The sequence below is a fragment of the Takifugu flavidus genome, chromosome 5 (assembly GCF_003711565.1).
Source record: "Takifugu flavidus isolate HTHZ2018 chromosome 5, ASM371156v2, whole genome shotgun sequence".
Taxonomy (NCBI): Eukaryota; Metazoa; Chordata; class Actinopteri; order Tetraodontiformes; family Tetraodontidae; genus Takifugu; species Takifugu flavidus.
Genome location: NC_079524.1, coordinates 3,667,747 through 3,686,437, shown reverse-complemented (window position 1 = coordinate 3,686,437; position 18,691 = coordinate 3,667,747). Strand labels below are relative to the sequence as shown.

Here is an 18,691-nt window from a genome sequence, read left to right as displayed (position 1 = left end):
TTCCTCTAATATTTCACCTTGGGGCGTGGTAAATGCAGACTATGTCTTTTATTTTACTTTGTGGTTTCATTAAATGCATTTTAAAGAAGTAATTTAGATTTCAGGGCGTGGAATTGACCGACTGCTTCGGAGGCTCTATTAAATCAAGAAACATCAGTTCCAACTTAAAGATATTAGCTGCCCGCCGGTGTTTCAGCTGCGACTTTATGGCCTCGTATTCCCGAGATCATGTGTTATATTTGCATGCTGTAAATATTTAGGTGGCCCATTTCATCCTTCCTTCCATGTAGGCAGTCGTGCATCACCCGAAACATAAACTGCTCTGTATCTGTGACAGGAAGTTTAATTACGCATTAAATGGATGATAATTCCGTTCAACCCACTGCTCTGGTCCAGAGTATGTTCAGACTTTTGAAGATGAGAGACGCTGAAGGCCTGCAGACAGACATCAGCCTAAAATATGGAGTGAAGAATCTGTTCATCGCATATTTAAGTACACATTTATTCATCGTTGGTGTTTCAGTAATGTAATATTCTATTCTAACTCTAATAGAATCATAAAGTAAATTATAACATTTGAAAGACGTTTCTTCCCAACAGTAAAACCACCAAAATGTTTTAGCATAAGCTATACCATAAATGTGGAGGTATAGCTCCCATTTAACACGCTGGTTCAAGACTAATCCCATTTACACAATCCTTCCTTAATCTGTCATATACAAATAACTATTCAAGCCACAATAGTTTAAAGTAACTAAACAACTTAATCACTATTGACATATGCCATAAAGCTGCATGAATGCTATAAAATAACACATGAAGTTCCTTTGGATCATTATTTCCCATCATCCTCCTCTTCACAATTGTTGGTTTAAACTTGACAAACGCTGCCATCTAGTGGCCAGACTAGATAAACCAGTTTAAATGAGCTAGACGTTATTTAGAGACTGCGGATGTATAGGCCATGCACTCATTTTAACGGAATCAACATAAGTCTCTACGGTTGTCTGAATATTAACAAATGTTAATTTCTTGTACAAATTCACATCATTAACTTCATAAGAGAAGAGACTTACAAAAGAAGGAAATCGACATTAATTTGACCTGTATAGCACAACAGACCACAGTGATCGTACGAAGTTGAACCAGGAGGATATATTTTTAATACTATATAAAATGTAAATAATATTTTATTTTTTCAATTTTACACCTTAAATATCAAAACAACGTACAGTGAACTAGCTAAATACCGCCACCCAGTGGAAAGAAATGAAATTGCGCGTCAGCTGCTTTATCGTCTACGTTTTTCACTGCGATTCAAATGGAAATGTTTTGTTTTTAGTGAGTAATTTTGACCTTTTCAGCTTTCTATTCGACAGCTTTCCCCACTTAACAAGTTAAAAATGTAAATACATTCTTATATGTTTATATCTTTATTTTTTGAATGTCAATATAACTACAAAGAGTTTTCTTTGGTTTAAATCTATTGGTGGTACAGACACCTGGAGAGGATCATTCTGAAAATTACATAGCTCAAACACACCTATCTTTAAATCATAGGAAGAAAACACTTCAAGTATGTAACTGTCATTTTAAAAAAAAAACTTGTGAAAGACTACTTTTCAGCAATATTTACACTGTAAGAATCTCGATTCTTATGGTAAAGACCTAAATGCTTCCTGTGCACATCAGAGAAACAACCATTGGCAGGTCGAGGTGTCCAACCCCCCACCCCCACCTTAGACAGGGACAAATGTCACTGTGTCTGGTTTTTGCATTCAGCTGCATGTGTTGTCCACCCATCAGAGGCTAATTAACATAACAGGATCCCCGGTGATCTCACTCTGCTCCTCTGTCTATACACAGCTCCTGTTACACTTTATGGCCTGCACAGCGGGCCACTTCCAACAAGTTGCTGTTGTTTCAATCAACCCCAAAAGTAAACTGGGCAGCATGTGAGAAAGTGTCATCCCTCTTCTCTTCTTCTGCATTTCACACATTAAAAAGATGCTTTCTGTTAAAACTAAATGGTTCGACAACACCCTGAATAAACATACAAATGCTAATAGCATTTTAGACAGACATGGCCTTGTTCTAAAAAATACAAACAAGAGAGCCCAGCCTGTGAGACAAACTGTTTTAAACTGCAAACACTGTGAGTGAGCTCCCTAAACAGCCTTCAAATAGTTCTGTTGTTTTGTTCAGTTCAACTGAAAGAATTCAAGGAACCCAGAAAATCGCCAGAAAACAGAAATTTCATTACATTTCTTCACAAAACAAACAGGCTTGGGACTGATTAAAGTGCTCATTTCAAAATCTGAAGCAACACAGACCTTCACAGGCTTCAGGGAAAAGCTGCTACACTGGCTCATGGTAGATCCATATCTTCATGCTGCAGTATCAGAAACTTGGTCGACACTCCATGAAACCAGTTCAGTGTTCATTTGATCTCTCTGTGACTCCTGAAACGTCTATAATAAGCCATAAGGACTTCTGGGCACAATCAAAGCTTCTGAAAACACTTCAAGGACTCCCCCTAAAGAACTTTCCCATTAATGTCCAAAGCATCTTTGAGGATCATCAGACCCTTTCAAAGACCACTAAAATTCCTTTAATGAAACCTTTGAAACCTTTGGAACCAGTTCAATAATCACTGGAACCCATTTAAGTATCAGTTGAGCCCCCGCTGGATTTATAAAGAATTCCAGAGCTCCAAATAGAGTCCTGGAACTCCTTGGTTCCCTTTAAGTAATCAAAAACCTCCTCATGGACTTCTCAGATTGTCAAAACCTCCCCGCCGAAGCGAGCTCTGTCCAAGGCCTTCTGCAGGCCACGATGATCAAGTGGACACGGACAACACGTTTCACCTGGACGGTCCAGCTCCCGGGATCCTCCCGTCCCCGTCCAGCCTGTTTCCCTACATCAAAGCATTCCAGGCCGGAAAACGACAGCCCAAGGTGGCCTGTCCTGACCCACGCAGTAAATTAAGATGAAGTGGCAAATAAAGCTGCACCTGCAGGCCTGATGTCTTCACCTCCAGCACATGGACGAACCCTTAAGAGGCACCGTCCACATGTGGGGAGGGAAAAAAAATAAAAAATTCACATCAAGTAAAACTGGCCAAAAGGCCGTAATTTAGACGGTTTAAACCACTGGCAATATTTCTGATGTAAAAATAATATTAAGGTTAATACAATAAAAACTGTCTGTTCATGCAAATACATATTGGCAATATAATTAAATATCCTTTAACAAACTAGATTAAGTAAAAATATTGGAAACCTGGTAAATTTTTAAAAATCTAATAAATTACAATCTGACAATTTCCAAACATTCTCCAAGTTAAAAGGAATTATATTTGTATATTCTCGATTTTAAACCATTTCACATTACAGGCAAATTGAGAAAAAGTTCATGGATTATTGTTACAATAATAATTAAAACAGTCAATTGGAAATAAAATCTTTATACCAGAAACAAATGTAATGTATGTAATGTAATGAGCTATATTTAAACTATATTAAGCATTTTAATCATCTTAGTAACCCAAATGTTGGGAGGCGTAAACGGCTGTGTTGATATAAAATGAACGTCTGGAAAACCTAAAGGTTACATGTGTGTTGTCAGCTTTTCCCATCTCCGCAGAACTCTGCTGAGTCGCTGTTTTTACTCTTTTCAGGTGTGATTGTTGTCAAAACAGCCTCGTTTTCGCATCAGGGCGCGTTTATCAGCCCATCTCATCACGTCGGAACACAACACTGCAAAATTCCAAAGAGAACTCAGAGGAGATGGACACGGCATCGTCAGATGTTGTTCATTTTTGTCACTAAATAATTTTTATGATAGAAAAAACCCAATAATTTGTAATCCATTCAATTGTTTTGGCGCGAGCTCCATAACAATGAACAATAGCCTCATTGTTAATAAAAGCTCATCAAAATACCGTTTAACCCCAATTACCCCCACGTGCCTAACTGCCTCCGTTCCCATTGGTCGACGCGTGTTGAGCAGCAGCCAATCAGAGGCCGGAGCGCACGGGCCAGCGCGGCTCTTAGGAGTGGCGCGTCGCGCGACCGCCTCAGAGGAAATCCTGGATCTGTCCGGAGAAGGACGCACGTGCTGTTTCCATCAATTAAGACGCGATTAAAAGGCTTCACGTGGAGTCCGGAGCGTGTTTGGGATCCACCCGGGCTGACGGCGCGCGCTCACCACGTCCAAGCGAGTCCTGAAGGTGAGCGTGGCTGGCGGATGGCGTCTACTCCCGGTTTTATGTGAAGTGCTTAAACTCTTCTGTGGTTTTATAGTAAAATAAAAAGCTTGGAATCGAATTTTGTAACGAAATGGACTGATCATCTCAAACCCGTGATCTAAAGTTCGTGTCTCCGGTACGGAGAGCAGCAACGTTAGAAGTTGTAACTTGATTGAACTTTTCTATACCTGCTTTTCTGTGTTTTAATTTTTTTTTAAACCTATATGGAAAATTTACAAACGTATAGCTTAGAATATATCATTAATAATAGTGGTAATAATAATAAAACGTCTTCGAGCGTCGATGTTTGGGTCAAATTTACATATCTAGCTTCAACTTTATTTGACAGTGGACGTTTTGTTGATTTCCTCTATTTTGCTATCTTTTTTACTTGTAAATGTGGATCTGAAAACTGGACTAGATGTAATCCTGCTGTGAAAATACGACTTTGTGGATTCGAATGAAATTATTCCTCTTCTTCCGCCAGACCCGGTGTTAGACATGTCAGAGGGTTGCGAGTTTGAAATCGACGTCGAGGGTCTGGAGACGGAGAGCGACGACATGGCCGACTGCTCCAGCCGCCCCGGCTCGGCCTCGCTCGGCCCCGGCGCCTTCGAAGACGACGGAGACGGCAGCAAGAGCGACGACAAGCCTGCTCCCGGCGCCATGTGTCCGGGGGACCAGAGGAAGCTGAGCCGCACGCCGAAGTGCGCGCGGTGCCGCAACCACGGCGTCGTGTCCTGTCTGAAGGGACACAAGCGCTTCTGCCGCTGGAGGGACTGTCAGTGCGCCAACTGCCTGCTGGTGGTGGAGAGGCAGCGGGTGATGGCGGCCCAGGTGGCCCTGAGGAGGCAGCAGGCCACGGAGGTGGGAGACCTGTGTGTGTGTGTGTGTGTGTGTGTGTGTGTGTGTGTGTGTGTGTGTGTGTGTGTGTGTGTGGTTTATTTAAAGTCAGCCAATAATGATGAAATCTGGAATTAAATGTTAAACTAAATCTCAAATCCGGCCACATCTGCTCAGATCGGTCCGACAGATTAGAGATGTTGACTCGGCTCCTCAGCCTTATTTAGTTTAGAAATCGCTGGATCAAAATGTCCTCACACTTCTGAGGCAAAGTTTAAACGCCCCTTAATCAAATAGGATGGCAACAGATTGTTTTGGCTTTATTCCACTTATGGAGGCGTTTTCAGTGGTTTTAAAGAGTGAGTGTGTTGTTTTCTCGGCTTCAGGGACACACAAATCTTTAAATAATTTAGAGACAGTGGTTTCTTTTATGGTTCTTGTACATGATTTGGCCTGCAGAGGAAAATCTGCATAAAAGGAATTATTTTCTACATTTTCTTTGACTCGTTTGAGACAAATGAAGCGTTTGGACCTTGTCTCCACACTCAGCCGTGATATTTTTAATGTGAGTGCATGGAAAAACAAAATAACCCGTGTGTATCCTACGTATATTCATAGTTTAAATGGTCCTCAAAGCAACAAAGTAGCAACTTAATGCTTTTTGTTTTTCTAGCAGCAAATAAAGTATCTTTGCCACTATATGACACTGAGGCCATAAATATATAACTATACAGTTACGCACCTTAATCATAAATATATTAAAATCAGATGACTGCAGTGTGTGTGTGTGTGTGTGTGTGTGATTTGCCTGCGATGACACTCAAATATTTAAAGTCTGCAGTAAAATAATGAGCCAAGTCAGCTGTGGTATTTTAAAGATGATACCAGATGGATGATTCTGTTTGAGTGTGTGTGTGTGATTTAATGGGTGTGCATTTTCGAGGCTTGCCAGGTTGAAGTTGAATGTATTTTTATACACACTCCCATGAAGATACTGCGGCGCGGAGAATGGCCACACGTCCACGCTGAGCCGCAGAGCTTCCTCATTTATGCCGGCAAAAGTTTAAAACCACAACAGGAATATTCCTTAAATGATTTATCTTTAACACTGATGTGGCGGCGTCATTTTTCAATCAAAACATTCTTAAAAAGCTGCCTTTGTTCTTTCAGGATAAAAAAGGAATATCTGGGAAACAGATTCCGACAGAGCGGAGGACCATCTATCAGCGGCACATTCGGCCGTCCACCATGCTCGCCAAAAGCATCCTCGAAGGTAACGGCAGCAACCAGTGGCAACGCTCTCTTCTTCTATGGTTTTCTGCTTGCTCTTGTCCTCCTTTGTGCCCGTTTAGTAGCTTTTCCGCTTCATATTAGCGAGTTTCTGCGCTTCTCAGGGGCTCATTCTCGGTCCGAATGAGGTTTTGTGTTCAAAGTTCCGAATATCCTGCTGTTAGAAAAAGTGTGACATTCCTCTGAAAAATTGGCAGCGTCTGAGTAATTATTCTATACGACGTTCAGAGTGAACCTTTTTTTCTTTGTTGCCCGTTTGCATGTGCTGTCTGGATGCTATTTTCATGACGCACTGTCATAAATACATTGGGAATAAACGGGTGTTCCTTTGCTGACAGGATACCGACCGGTGCAGTCTGATCCGTTCCTGGCGACCAGCCCATCCCTGCCCCCGCCGCTGAGCGATCGAATGAGGAAGAGAAGGGCCTTTGCTGACAAGGAGCTGGAAACCATCATGTTGGAGCGCGAGTACAAAGAGCGAGAGCTCCTGGAGAACAGCCAGGTGGCCCCGGCCTCGCTCCTCTTCCCCAACAACATGGTCCATCACGCCGCAGAGTACAACTACAAGACGGCCTATTCGCAACCGGCTCAGCCCAAAGAACTGTGCAACTTCCTGAGCCCAAACTGCCTGGACCTGCCCATCCAGTACCCCCCTGGCTCGGCCAACGTTGAGCTCATCTCCTCCAATGTCAGCGTGGCCACCACCTACTGCCACTACCCGCTGCAGCCGTCGCGGGGCAACTTTGTGATGTGGCCCCGCGGCTCGTCCAACCTGGGCGATGCCCTGCTCTACCAGCAGTGCCTCTTCAACGCCACGGCCGTGCAGAACATGAAGCCGGGGGCCGTGTGGGAGCCCAAGGTGATGCCCGCTGAGAGCCAGCTGCCGGAGCAGGAGGCCGCTCTCGCCGCCAGACTGGAGGGATCGCGAGCTGCTGCGCTGCAGGGATCTACGGACCCTCAGAGGCCCAACCCAAAGACTCTCACCCAGGGGGCACCGAGGGAGTGCTCGGCCTTCTCTCCACCTAAGAGGAGCTTCGCAAATTCACAGTCCCAGAATTCCAGCCAAGTCCTGAACAAGCTAAGCAAGGATGGTAACAAGCTTTCCATGAAACTCAACTCCTTCCAGACCCTCATGCAGAGCTCCCTGAACGATAAAACCAGCAGCGGCGCGTTGTCGGACCCCAAGAACCAGTACTGCAAAGAGCGCTTTGAGGAGTCGGCCCGGAGGTTCAGGGAAGGCTCCATCAAAGACATTCAGGCCCTGAAGCTCTTAGACAGGTACCCCAAAGACTTCCTGTCCAAACCTGTGGGGAGCAAGATGGTTCCCGGCGAGTCCTTATCCTTCTCTGTGGAGGCCATCCTCAAGAGACCCGCGCCAGCCATGAATCGAGCATTCCATTAATTTTTCAATTTTTGCACTGTAAGCACAATTTTTCTAAAATAAAAAAGAAATCACAGTTAAAGCGAATCCACAACAACAGGCACTGCATCAGACAATTTAAGCCCAGCAGAATTTCTGTATATTTTCCACTGTTGATATTTATGTACAGTATGTTTTTACATTTGCATGTTTAATAACTTTATTGTGTAGAGTATTTAAACAATTTTGCAACGTTTCCTCATGTCAATAAACCCAAGTGTTGCTATAAAAACTGGTGCTTTTCAAGTTTGTTGCTGTCAACTGGGCTCAAATTCATGAGCAGGTTTATAATTATGCTGTTAATGGGAATACATGACAGCAAACGTTTTAGTATTATTGCTATTTTTTATCAGGAAATAGTCAGAAAACCTGTCTAAAGGGTCAGAACTGTACAAAAGTTTCACATCTCAATTTAATCCTCAATTTTAAATGAAAATTGTCCATATTAATAGCAACCAAGCCTACCATCTTTGCAAATCACCGGGCAATAAACTGCTTCATTCTTTGTAGCTTCGGCGGCGAATATTTTGTTTGTTAAAAGCCAGAAATTGGGGCTGTTTTACGATAAAGGTTTTAAACACAAATCACGCGAAAAGCAAAGGGCTGAATGAAGTGTGCATGTGGCAGAGTTTGTGTGGATAAAGCGCGTTCCTCAGAGACTGAAACAGGATATTGGTCCCATAAATCTGCGAGCTGCATCATCTCATCCATTCAAGATGCATTTCTCCACTCATTCCTTTCCAGTTATGGGCTCGCCGCGTGCACGCGCACACGCACGCACGTGCCTGTGCGTGTACGCGTGTGTATGAGTGTGTGTCCATGGTGAGAGGTGGCTCCAAACATGGGTTTCACATGAGTTGCAAAACACAGACCTGTTCAACAATGAATGAAAGGTTAAAGAAAACAGGCGGTAATCTCTTATTTCTGTCTGGAACAAACGTTCAGGTTTCATCTGTGTGAATCTGCAGCCAAACCACTTGACTCTCTGACAGATGTGCTATTTTCTTGTCACTACATGTTTTTTTTTTAATTTTATTTCATCTCGGGCTGGATTGTTTCAAAGCGCTGCTGTTGTTGCTGCTGTAATTACAGCCTCCTGATATTACACTGCAATACAGAGAGCTGCCATTATTTTTAGCCTGTGATATTTAATGCTCTCTCTCTCTCTCTCTCTCTCTCTCTCTCTCTCTCACTCTCTCTCTCTCTAATCACAGTGGAAATTATATAACCAAACACAAATCATGCTTACATGTTTAACAAGCTTTAATGGATTTCTCTTGTTTTACTTTTCTTCTTAAACATTCAACAAAATTGTAAATTAAGAGACAAAGCTGGAGCAGCACCCTGCAACTACAGAGGGGGACAAGTGCCGGTGTCAATAAAAATGTCACTCCTGTGAGTGAAAACACACAAATTAGTTAGATGAGTTTGCTACTGTACATGCTGTAAGATGAGCTTCGCTATAGGAATAAATGAATAAATTATTTCTGACAATAGATGATTAAAAATGACTCATACTGGCTCTTAGAATCACCCATTCGCTGATCACAACCCTGAGCAAAGTTTAGGGTCAAATTTATGTCTAAATTTGCCAGCTACAGTATGAATAATATTTCAAAAGTCTGATTTTTCCTTTGAACTCCTGGATAAAACAGACAAGTCCCCCAAATAAAGGTTCTGCTGCTGTTGACACAACCCCAATAAAATCAACTTCTTCTTCTGCTCGACTTCATACAGCCCGGCCACAAAGCCCACAAAGAAGCTCTTGTCTGTTTTTGTCTGTGACTTAACGACGTTTGTGTGCACGTGAATGTGACGCATTGAGTGTGAGAACATGAGCAGGGCGACAGTGTTTGTCTGCACTAACCGCCACTGATAAGTATCTGCTGATGTCCTTAAGGCCTCATTTCCACAGTGTGAGATTTAACATGTCAGCAGAGACACACACACACACACACACACACACACACACACACACACACACACACACACACACACACACACACACACACACACACACACCTCATCTTTCCTCCATCGTTCTTTAATCAACAGTTGCAGATCACACAGTAGCATTCTGTTTGAGGTGTTGTTTGACTTTCCTTCTTGATGTGATGTTGGGAAAAGAAACACGCGCACGCCGCACACATGCACGCCCCACACGCACATACACACACACACGTATGCACACAGACGAGGAGTTTTGTCTTTCGCAGCTCTTATTTCAAGGCTCAGTTTGTTGCTAACACACAGATTAATGCGGTCGTGTTATGGTTCCTGTAAATGTCGCGACACTCGAGCTCTTGCTGGCATTTGAATGACTGTTTATTTAGTTATTTCCCCTACGAGTTAAGATTTAACAGAAAAGAACAGAACTTTTCTGGATTCTCTTCAGAATTCATTATTTACCCATTCTTGCGTAAGGACGGGAAATAAGTTTCTTACAGAAACGCCCCCTTGTGGCCAAATTAGATGTCAGAAAGTTGTCAGAAAGAAAGTCTTGTGGACAGGCTCTTTACTCATCCAGGCCAGCATTCTTTAAGTCCTTTATATGATGCTAATTTGTTCTATTAGAATGATAACATTCTTAACAAATCTTTGAAAGCACGCTGAGAGAAAGTAGCTGCTTTAACGTGTTGGGACCTGATGTGAAGTTATGTGAATGCTTATATTATTTTTTTCATTGTATAGCATTGAAGGGAAGCTAATGTAGCTAGGCAAAACAAAAAAACCCCATCAGAAATGACGATACATCATATGAAACTATGCAGGGTGGACCTCCCCTCTTCAGATCTACAACAGCTCTATTCTTCTCTTTCCCTCCTGCCCATATGGCATTTGGCTGCCCTGCCAATGACTTTTGGTTGGTTTATTGCTTTATCACCATCTCAACACCCCCTCACCCCCCACCACACACACACCTTCTCCAGGTGTTGAAGCAACAAATCCATTTCACTGTTGCTGTTGTCACGCCACCACCTCCCTGCCCACCTGATCCGCTATAATCCTTTGCACATTAAGAATCTATTAAGCGCCACAAACTTAAACACGCATTCCCTGCACATATTATTTTGACTATAGGAATAAATGGCACATGCTGTGTTTTGCCTGTGTGGTCAGCAGGCGTGAAGGAAAGGACAGGATCCCTTTTCATTTCCACCCGCGTTGCTTCCCTCGGCCTCCACCAGCAGCAGGGAGAAGAACGCTGGCCTGTTCCTGCATTCTTTCCCAGCACCTTGTAATCCAATAAGAAATGTGTAGCACTGCCGCCTTTTGACAAGTAGCTCCCACTTAATTACCATGTTGTTAGGGTTGACAGGCCTGTGGGGCGATAGGGGCTAACGACTGGTGGTTCTTGGCTTGGGGGGGTAGTCTGGTCTGGAAATATCCACTGTGCTCCTGCACATGCATTGGTCATGCATAATGATACATTTAAGTGCAGGTTTTAAGTGTTACAGTATAAAAATGTCAAAACCTGAGGTTTGTTCGGAGTCATTAACAGTACAGTTGCGACTGTTGCAGTTAGCTGTTTACACATCTTATCAGTGGTAATCGTGATTAAAAGCTGAACCTTTCAGACTCAAGGTGAAACTTGGCTTCTTTCCGGTTCCTGACCCAGTGAACTTTTTTTTTATTATTGATATTATTCCAGTGCTTATCAGTGTGTTTTATTACTCCAGTGCTGCTGAACGTGTTTTCTAGGTGACAATATGGCCTCATAAAATCCCTGTAGTGCCAGCAGCTTGGGTATACTGGAATAACATAATAATAATTTACACACTCTTGTTAGTACTGTTGGACAGACAATAAAAACTAACTAAACATTTTATTCCTGGCTTTAAGTGGGTGTGTGGTTTGTGTATGTGTATGACCATTGTTGTCCATGTTGATGGTTTCATTGTTCATTGTCCCGTTGCCTTCTGAGGGTAGACAGCAATCCTCTCTAGCCTTGTGTTAGCTGTTATCCTCCAGGGTCGAGCATGAGAGCATGAGAAAAGTGACATTTTTGCAATGCAAACTGACATTTGGAGCAATGAAGTAAAACACCTGAACAGCCAGTGTGAGGCTCAAAGTAAACAGCAAGAGGCCGCAGGCCCGTAAAACAATTACCCCTCTTCAGTCTGTCCCGATGGGGAGCAACAAGCAGAGAGAGTGACGCTGACACCTCCGCCTACTGTTTGCCTCGCTGTCCCGTTCAAGCGTAGCAGAAGCCGAGCGCGTCCGCCTCGATTTGCAAGCTGAAGCTACATTGCTTGAAGACGCGTGCTACCTTGTCTGGAACAATTCTGAAACATTCATGAAGGAATGACGGGGAAAGGCAAATACGGCCACTTCCAATCCAGACGATCGCCACATTTGCAAGTTTATGCAAATAGTTGTAAATCTTTGAGCAGCCAGTATTTGGAAAGGCGAGTCTTGAGGGAAAGGCAAGACGATCGCGGCTTCTTGGCTCACTTGGCTCACATGTATCATGAGTCACTGACAGAAATCAAACACTCTTCCAGACTGGCTTTGGAGAAACATTGAAACACCATTAGATTTTTTTTTAAATCTGCTGCTTTGCAGATGTATGTCTTTATTTTTGGAGACACATCTTCCCTCGCAGGTGACCTTTCTGCAGAATTTGCCAGTCTAAGCGTTCATGTAAATACTATGGAAACAAGCTTTGTGTTGCATTGTCACTCAAAGAAAATATCATCTCCTGCGCAGCGCCGCTCTGGGCTCTGGACACGGGGGATGTTATCTTTGCCGCCTACCTCGGCCCCTCTGGGCGGCGTGGTAGCGCGACTGCGCGCGAGGCATCAATGTGGCGCTGCTGACTCCGAGACCGCGCGGGCCGAGGTCTGCACAGATGGTGCAGCTGTACCAACGCAGTGATAAATGTCCACACACCTGGCTCACGCTAACTAGAACAAACATCATGGTTAACAATTAAAAGCTTCCATTTGCATAGACCGATAAAGTGTATTCAAATGTGCACTCCTGTTCAGGCCACAGGCTCCCCAAAGGCAAACAGAACATCTGGAGTCAATCTGAGGTGGAGCGTGCACGCTCCTGCTATCTGTTGGGGTCGAATCACAGAAAACACACGCTGATAACAGGCTGGTTAGAAAGAAAATAACTTAATTCCATTATCAGTTCTCCTGAGTGCTACTATTTCATTAATATAACTGCATTTCCTAACAGATATTAAACACAGCATATTATTTGCTTGCATTTCAGTTGCCATGGTGATAAACTGTGCCTTCTTACGTACTCCATGTGGGCCTGTATGCAGCTGGCTGCGCAGATGGAGCTTCCACATTGAAAGATGGATTTAATAAGCTGCCAGAAGTCCAGACTTGTAACTTCTGTGTCTGCACAGACGGGACTGGGTGCATTTCCTGGGCCGTAGTTCGGCTTCATCTGGACGGCGCCCACGTGGGAATCAAGAAACGGAGGAAACCCTCGCCGGTGTGTGTGCCAGTAGCAGATATCCATCAAGCAGCAATATTTAGAGGCAATGCAGGATTAGAGTGTTTAGGTGATGTAGGGAAAATAAGGGTGTGGAGGAAGGCTGTTTGGGATTTTTACAGTGCTGGAAGTAACGCCAGATCCCAGACCTGCGTCCTTTAAAATGGACGACACGGGTTCTGATCCAGCATATAATAAGGCAAAGCCTTCAAACTCTAAGTCGTTGGAGTTCTACAGAGCCAAGTTCACGTTTCATCAGGTCACTAAAAGCTTTAAAGGAAATGATTCCCCTGTAAAATCAACATGTCACAAGCAGGAATAATTAAATCAGTCGTGAGTGTGGACGTCAAATAACGACTTACGTCAGCGGCCGCCTGAAGGTGCAGGTGGAAGCTTTAACCTTGGAGTTGATCCGACAAAACCTGTTGCCACTGTGACATTTTGGCACTGTGACACTTTCCGACTGTTTGGCCAACACCGCCTGTGCTATTCTCTCTGTTTTCCCATCAACACATTTTGTTTCCTGTACAATAGGGTGAAAAGAAACTGGTTTCCATTTGTTATCTGGTGTTTGAAGAGGCCGGGGCATGTTTTGCTGCAGAAGTCGGACTGGCAGCGTTCACAGGAACATAATCCCCTTTTCTCAGGAGTCGTGTCGCTGTTGATCATCGGTTTATCAGGCGGCTGAGACACAATGGACCCATTCTGGGATTAAGTGTAACCTGCTGCGATGAGGAGCCTGATGGGGGAAATATGAACACGATAAATCATCATCATGCACCCAAATGACCCGCAATGGACACACAGATGAATTGTGAACTTAATCAAAATGCACTAATATTCAATAATTTTTGAAGCTGTTTTTTTTTGGAATACTTTATATTAAGACTTTTCTGCCAGATACAACTCTTCTCGGCTTTGTCCCAGGAGGAGAAACGGGCCGAAAATGAAACCCAACCCCCGTAGATGAAAAACAAAACCCCTCGTATTCGCGTGCATCTTAAAATTTATATGGGACTTTTCCTCTTTTACTGAGCTACATGAAAGTGTTTTATGGTGAACCTGTGTGACACCCAAGGGGGTGGGGTGGGGGCCGGGTGGTAGTGGTGGTGGGGGTGCACTTCTGAGGTGGAGTTTGGCCACTTGACTCATCCAATACATCACCTGTAGGTCTGGCCTTGGGAAAGCCGGCTCGATGGGATGTTGTGTGACGTACTGCAGTAATGGGGTGCATGTGATGAGTAACGTTCATGGTTGGACATAGATGAGGTTTCATCAGAAATACAGGGAGAAACTTTATTTTATCTAAGAAAACTTTACCACCATTATTGTTCATTTGCCGAACTGTGATAAGATAAATGAGGCCAAACCCACAAAAGTCAGTCAGGCGCACAAGTGTGTTGTGCAATCTTCATCAGCATCTGATAGTCACAATCCAGTAAATGTGCAACTAGAGCTGAGAGTTTGTGTGGGCGGCTGTAGAAACATGGTGCATCAGCAGTCTCGCACCCACGGAGGGGGAGCAGAATTAAATATTATTAAGTCATCCTCAGTGTACAATAATTCTCTAATTCCTGGATCTGTTGTCCCCACCATGCTGATTAACACTGAATCAGGATCTCTACCTGCCTCAGCTCAATGAAAGCACGAGTTCTAGAGTCTTCTCCCCCCAGAGACTCAAGCCGGTCGTAATTTGAATGAAAACAAACATCATCCTGGTAGAAATGAAAGACGGATGTCGAGAGGATAAAAGAAGCAACCTAACAAGGAAAGAAGCGTCTTTTCCTCGGATACAGTGGGGTCAAGCACAAACAGAGGTCGGGGAAGACATCAGGTTTGTATTTGCGCTGTAAAATACCACTTGTGCATCTGCTCCACCTGTAAGAAATTTATCAAGAGGAGGATGGCAGGAGGTCCTCAGACATGTGCTGTTCAGGTGCTCGACTCGGAGTCGCAATAAGGAAAGGTGAGATTTATGCTCCCGCACTTAAAAGTCCAAACTACATCTCCTATGGGGTTGATTATTGCTCCGATTCAAGGGAGCGCATTGAATTCAATGATGTAATACAATAGATCTGAGACACTAATGATTCCTGCATGTGGAACAACTTCCCAAAGTCCAAAAACTCCTCACAAATGCCGCTGCTGAGGAACATGGCCCAGATCTGCTTCTCTTCCACCAGAAATGTAATGTATGTGTAAAGAATGACTTGAGTGGAAGAACAAACCACAGAAGGAAAAATATCCACTTCCTCTGGGCCCGAGAGCGACGCGTGGACGGCCAGACGGGCAGCGCCAGCGAGCGGAGTGAAGGAGAAGGCGAGTCGATATGCTTGGTAACTCATCGTCATTTAAATTGTTCCAGAAAGGACCTGACTCAAAATGAAGAATATGAGCCTAAAATAACGTGTTACTTTCAAAGGAGAAACTTTTTTCAGGTGATGCAGCCTCACCTGAAAAAAGTTAACTGGCACCTGACAAAGGTTTTATTTCACTTATTTCTTCATCCAAAATGACACCAGACTTTCACAGAGAGGCTTTATTAACATCTTCAAAAATCAATAATGAACATTTATTTCAACAGATTAATAGGAAGCCGGCATAGATGTTTTTTGGTGTAAGATGGTTTTTATTAGATTTTTTTTTCATATTTTTTATTTTATTTGTATTATTTTTATTTTATTTTATTTTATTTTATTTTCAATATTCATGAAGAATATTTATTAAGTTGACTGTTTCAACTGTGGAAGGAGTTTCAAATAAAAACTCATTTAAATGTTCAACCCTGAGATCATATAGTGCATTTATGAGCAGAATATGGATAATCTGATATTTTAATTGAATGAGTTGGGAGCAATTGAATCCCGTTAGTTCCCTTGATTTGAGCTCTTTTTCCCACCTCGGACTTGGTTGTTCTGAGCTACCTGAGTCTGGACTGATGGGAAAGCCAGACAGCACCTTTGGTGTTTTACTGTGAGCTGCTCCTCTATTTTGGAAAAAAAGAAAAAAATCCAGGTCACATGAAGCGTATGTCGGAGCAGCCTGGACGGACAGGAAAGGGGGCTATATAAGCTATAGTATGACATGTGTAAGCAGATCTAGCAGCATTTGAAGTTTTAAAGCGTCTGCCTGAAAGATTTAGTATTAAGAGGGGCACTGCACACTGCACTCTAGTGGGACCCCTAATAAATTGGAATCAATTTTTCAAAGGATATCATTAAAGCCCTTGCCCCCCCCCCCCCCCCCTGCTAAGATGATGATGACTACATTTAAAGTGGGCCGATTCACATTCTTTTACCATTACTGCTAACTGCTGCACCCTGGTGACAGAGCCTGAGCTGAGTTAAAAGGTTTTAATGGCCAATTTGAGTCATTTTTACATCACAGCAGGATGTGTTGTGGTATTGTTTGGAAAAGAGGCAAAGAATAATATAGGTCCGGGGTGAACTACAAAGCCAGTTACTTCCTACAAACTGGGCCGGGTGATGAGAAAAGCAAAGTGCCTGTAATGACCTGGACGCTACTTAAAAAGTTCCTATATGTTCAAAGATGATAGTCACCCGCTCCGAGTCCCGTCACGCTTCGCTTGGAGAGCTTGTAACAAAAGAAGGGATTGGCGATGCAAGTGGAAGGAAGGGTCCAGTTCACGCCGCAGTCCAGCCAGTAATGTTCACCAAGTTTTTTCTTTTGATATTTAGAGAAAAATCTCGGACCGTGTCAGATCTTCAGGTTTCGACGAAGCTTTAGCTGTGAATCACCTGCACACTTTAATAGCAAGAAGTTGTTTCATTCATATCACCGCGGCCTTTTTGTATCGGCGGACCAACGGTAGGCAGCCTGTGGCCTTTGACCACTAGCCTGGGACTACCCACTACCCTGAATATCTGGGGGACCAAATCACAATTCATGAAACCACAATTATTGCCCAAGTGCATTTCAAACTCCACAACCATAGAAAGGATGGTCTGACTTCTTCTTTGCCTCGTTTAGCATGTGTGGATCTATTCTGCCCACAGTTGGAGCCCTGGCTCCTGTATCAGACTTTATTATAAGCTAGCACAACTGGCAGCAGAAAGTTCAAACGCTGGTGTACCTCAGTCAGGCATGCTTGAAGCACTCACACATTCCCAAACAGTAAATTATACAATTTCATGTATCAGAGTGGTAATTTTCACTTCATCAGCATTGGCACTCAGGCTTTCAGATCACCACCATTAGTTTTAAGGCCAAAACACTTCTACAATATTCCAGAGATGTCTGACCTCGAGTTCTGGGACTTTTCTCGGTGGTTTGGAGAGATGAGATCGGAATGCTCAGCCAGGATATTTATGGCTCATTGTGGTGTTGTGCAGGACATGAAACGTCTTTCTATGGTTCTGGGACTCAGCAGCATAAACAAACCCAATCTGATTTGTACGCTCATTTGGGGACAAGATGAGCTTTTTAAAAGCAATCAACTGTTGCCAGGAAAAGTCATAATTTGAAATGTTTTCCCTTGTTAGATGAAATTACCCTGCAAACACATTGAGTCAATAGCAATTTGTGAATTAAAAAGAACTTTTGGAATGTTCCACATTAAGACAGCATGTTGTGTAGTGCCTGCCCGTGCTGCCCCCCCCCCCCCTCTCTTTCCCACAGGCATGTAACATTTAAATGAGGCAGACGATGAGCTTCACCTCCTGTAAAGTGTGTTAGCGAGATGACTTGATAGCGCGGCAGCAGGGTGGTCTCAGGAGGCCCGGTCCTTGTAAAGAGGAAGACCTCCCCATCTGCATGCCGCCCCTCTTCAAGTCTGCCGGGGCCCGGCTGCTTCAGCCGATGACCCGCTCAGCTGGACCTGTAACTCCTAAAACTCACGGTGTTCACGTTTCCCTCCATGGAAAACCTGGAGAGTGGATGTTCCATTTACGACACACACAGCTTTGCAGGTGCTCATAAGGTGGAACAGTCTCCACTACGCATTAAAGCATTCAGCTTGGTTTTTATTAAGCGTTGAAGATAAAAGGAAGTATGATTGAACTTAATGAGGTTTTCTGTGTCTATGTGACACAACTATATAACAGATAAAATAAATCGGGAGTGGATTTCTGCCTCTAGATGTTTAATGGAAACCACAGCCCTCAGATACTCACAGTTTCCACTGTGACACCCGGAGGTGTCCAGCAGGGATCCCAACACACACCAGTTTATCCGAGGGGGTTCTAAATTTCAAACAGAGTGCAGACTCTCTCCTCTGTCTATCTTTGGCGGACAGTTTGGTCATTTTCATCCTTCCGCACACTGATGCTCAGTTTGCTTCTGTTTTCCTTCACCCGCTTTAGTGTAACGTAATCCTGAGATTTAAGCAGCTTTGAGATGATTCATTGATGAAGTCGTCCCGTTTTCCAGCGCTGTCGTGGATCTGTGTGTGTTTGTTGGTTGTCCAGGCTACTGAC

The 18,691-nt window shown here is 43.6% G+C and overlaps 1 protein-coding gene across 1 annotated transcript; it reads left to right on the top strand.

Moving 5' to 3' along the window:
- The first annotated feature begins 4,033 nt into the window (after positions 1-4,033).
- On the top strand, positions 4,034-8,034 carry dmrt2a (doublesex and mab-3 related transcription factor 2a). Its single transcript, XM_057032212.1, has 4 exons — positions 4,034-4,231; positions 4,737-5,116; positions 6,263-6,365; positions 6,721-8,034. The coding sequence occupies exons 2-4, from the start codon at positions 4,751-4,753 to the stop codon at positions 7,782-7,784; spliced, it is 1,533 nt and encodes a 510-aa protein (XP_056888192.1). The 5' UTR covers positions 4,034-4,231; positions 4,737-4,750; the 3' UTR covers positions 7,785-8,034.
- Positions 8,035-18,691: the final 10,657 nt, after the last annotated feature.

Excerpts from the sequence above, each read along its gene's own strand:
- dmrt2a (XM_057032212.1), top strand. The coding sequence starts at position 4,751 with ATGTCAGAGGGTTGCGAGTTTGAAATCGACGTCGAGGGTCTGGAGACG. Across the intron at positions 5,117-6,262 it reads GGAGGCAGCAGGCCACGGAG|GATAAAAAAGGAATATCTGG; the intron begins GTGGGAGACCTG and ends TTGTTCTTTCAG. Across the intron at positions 6,366-6,720 it reads CGCCAAAAGCATCCTCGAAG|GATACCGACCGGTGCAGTCT; the intron begins GTAACGGCAGCA and ends CTTTGCTGACAG.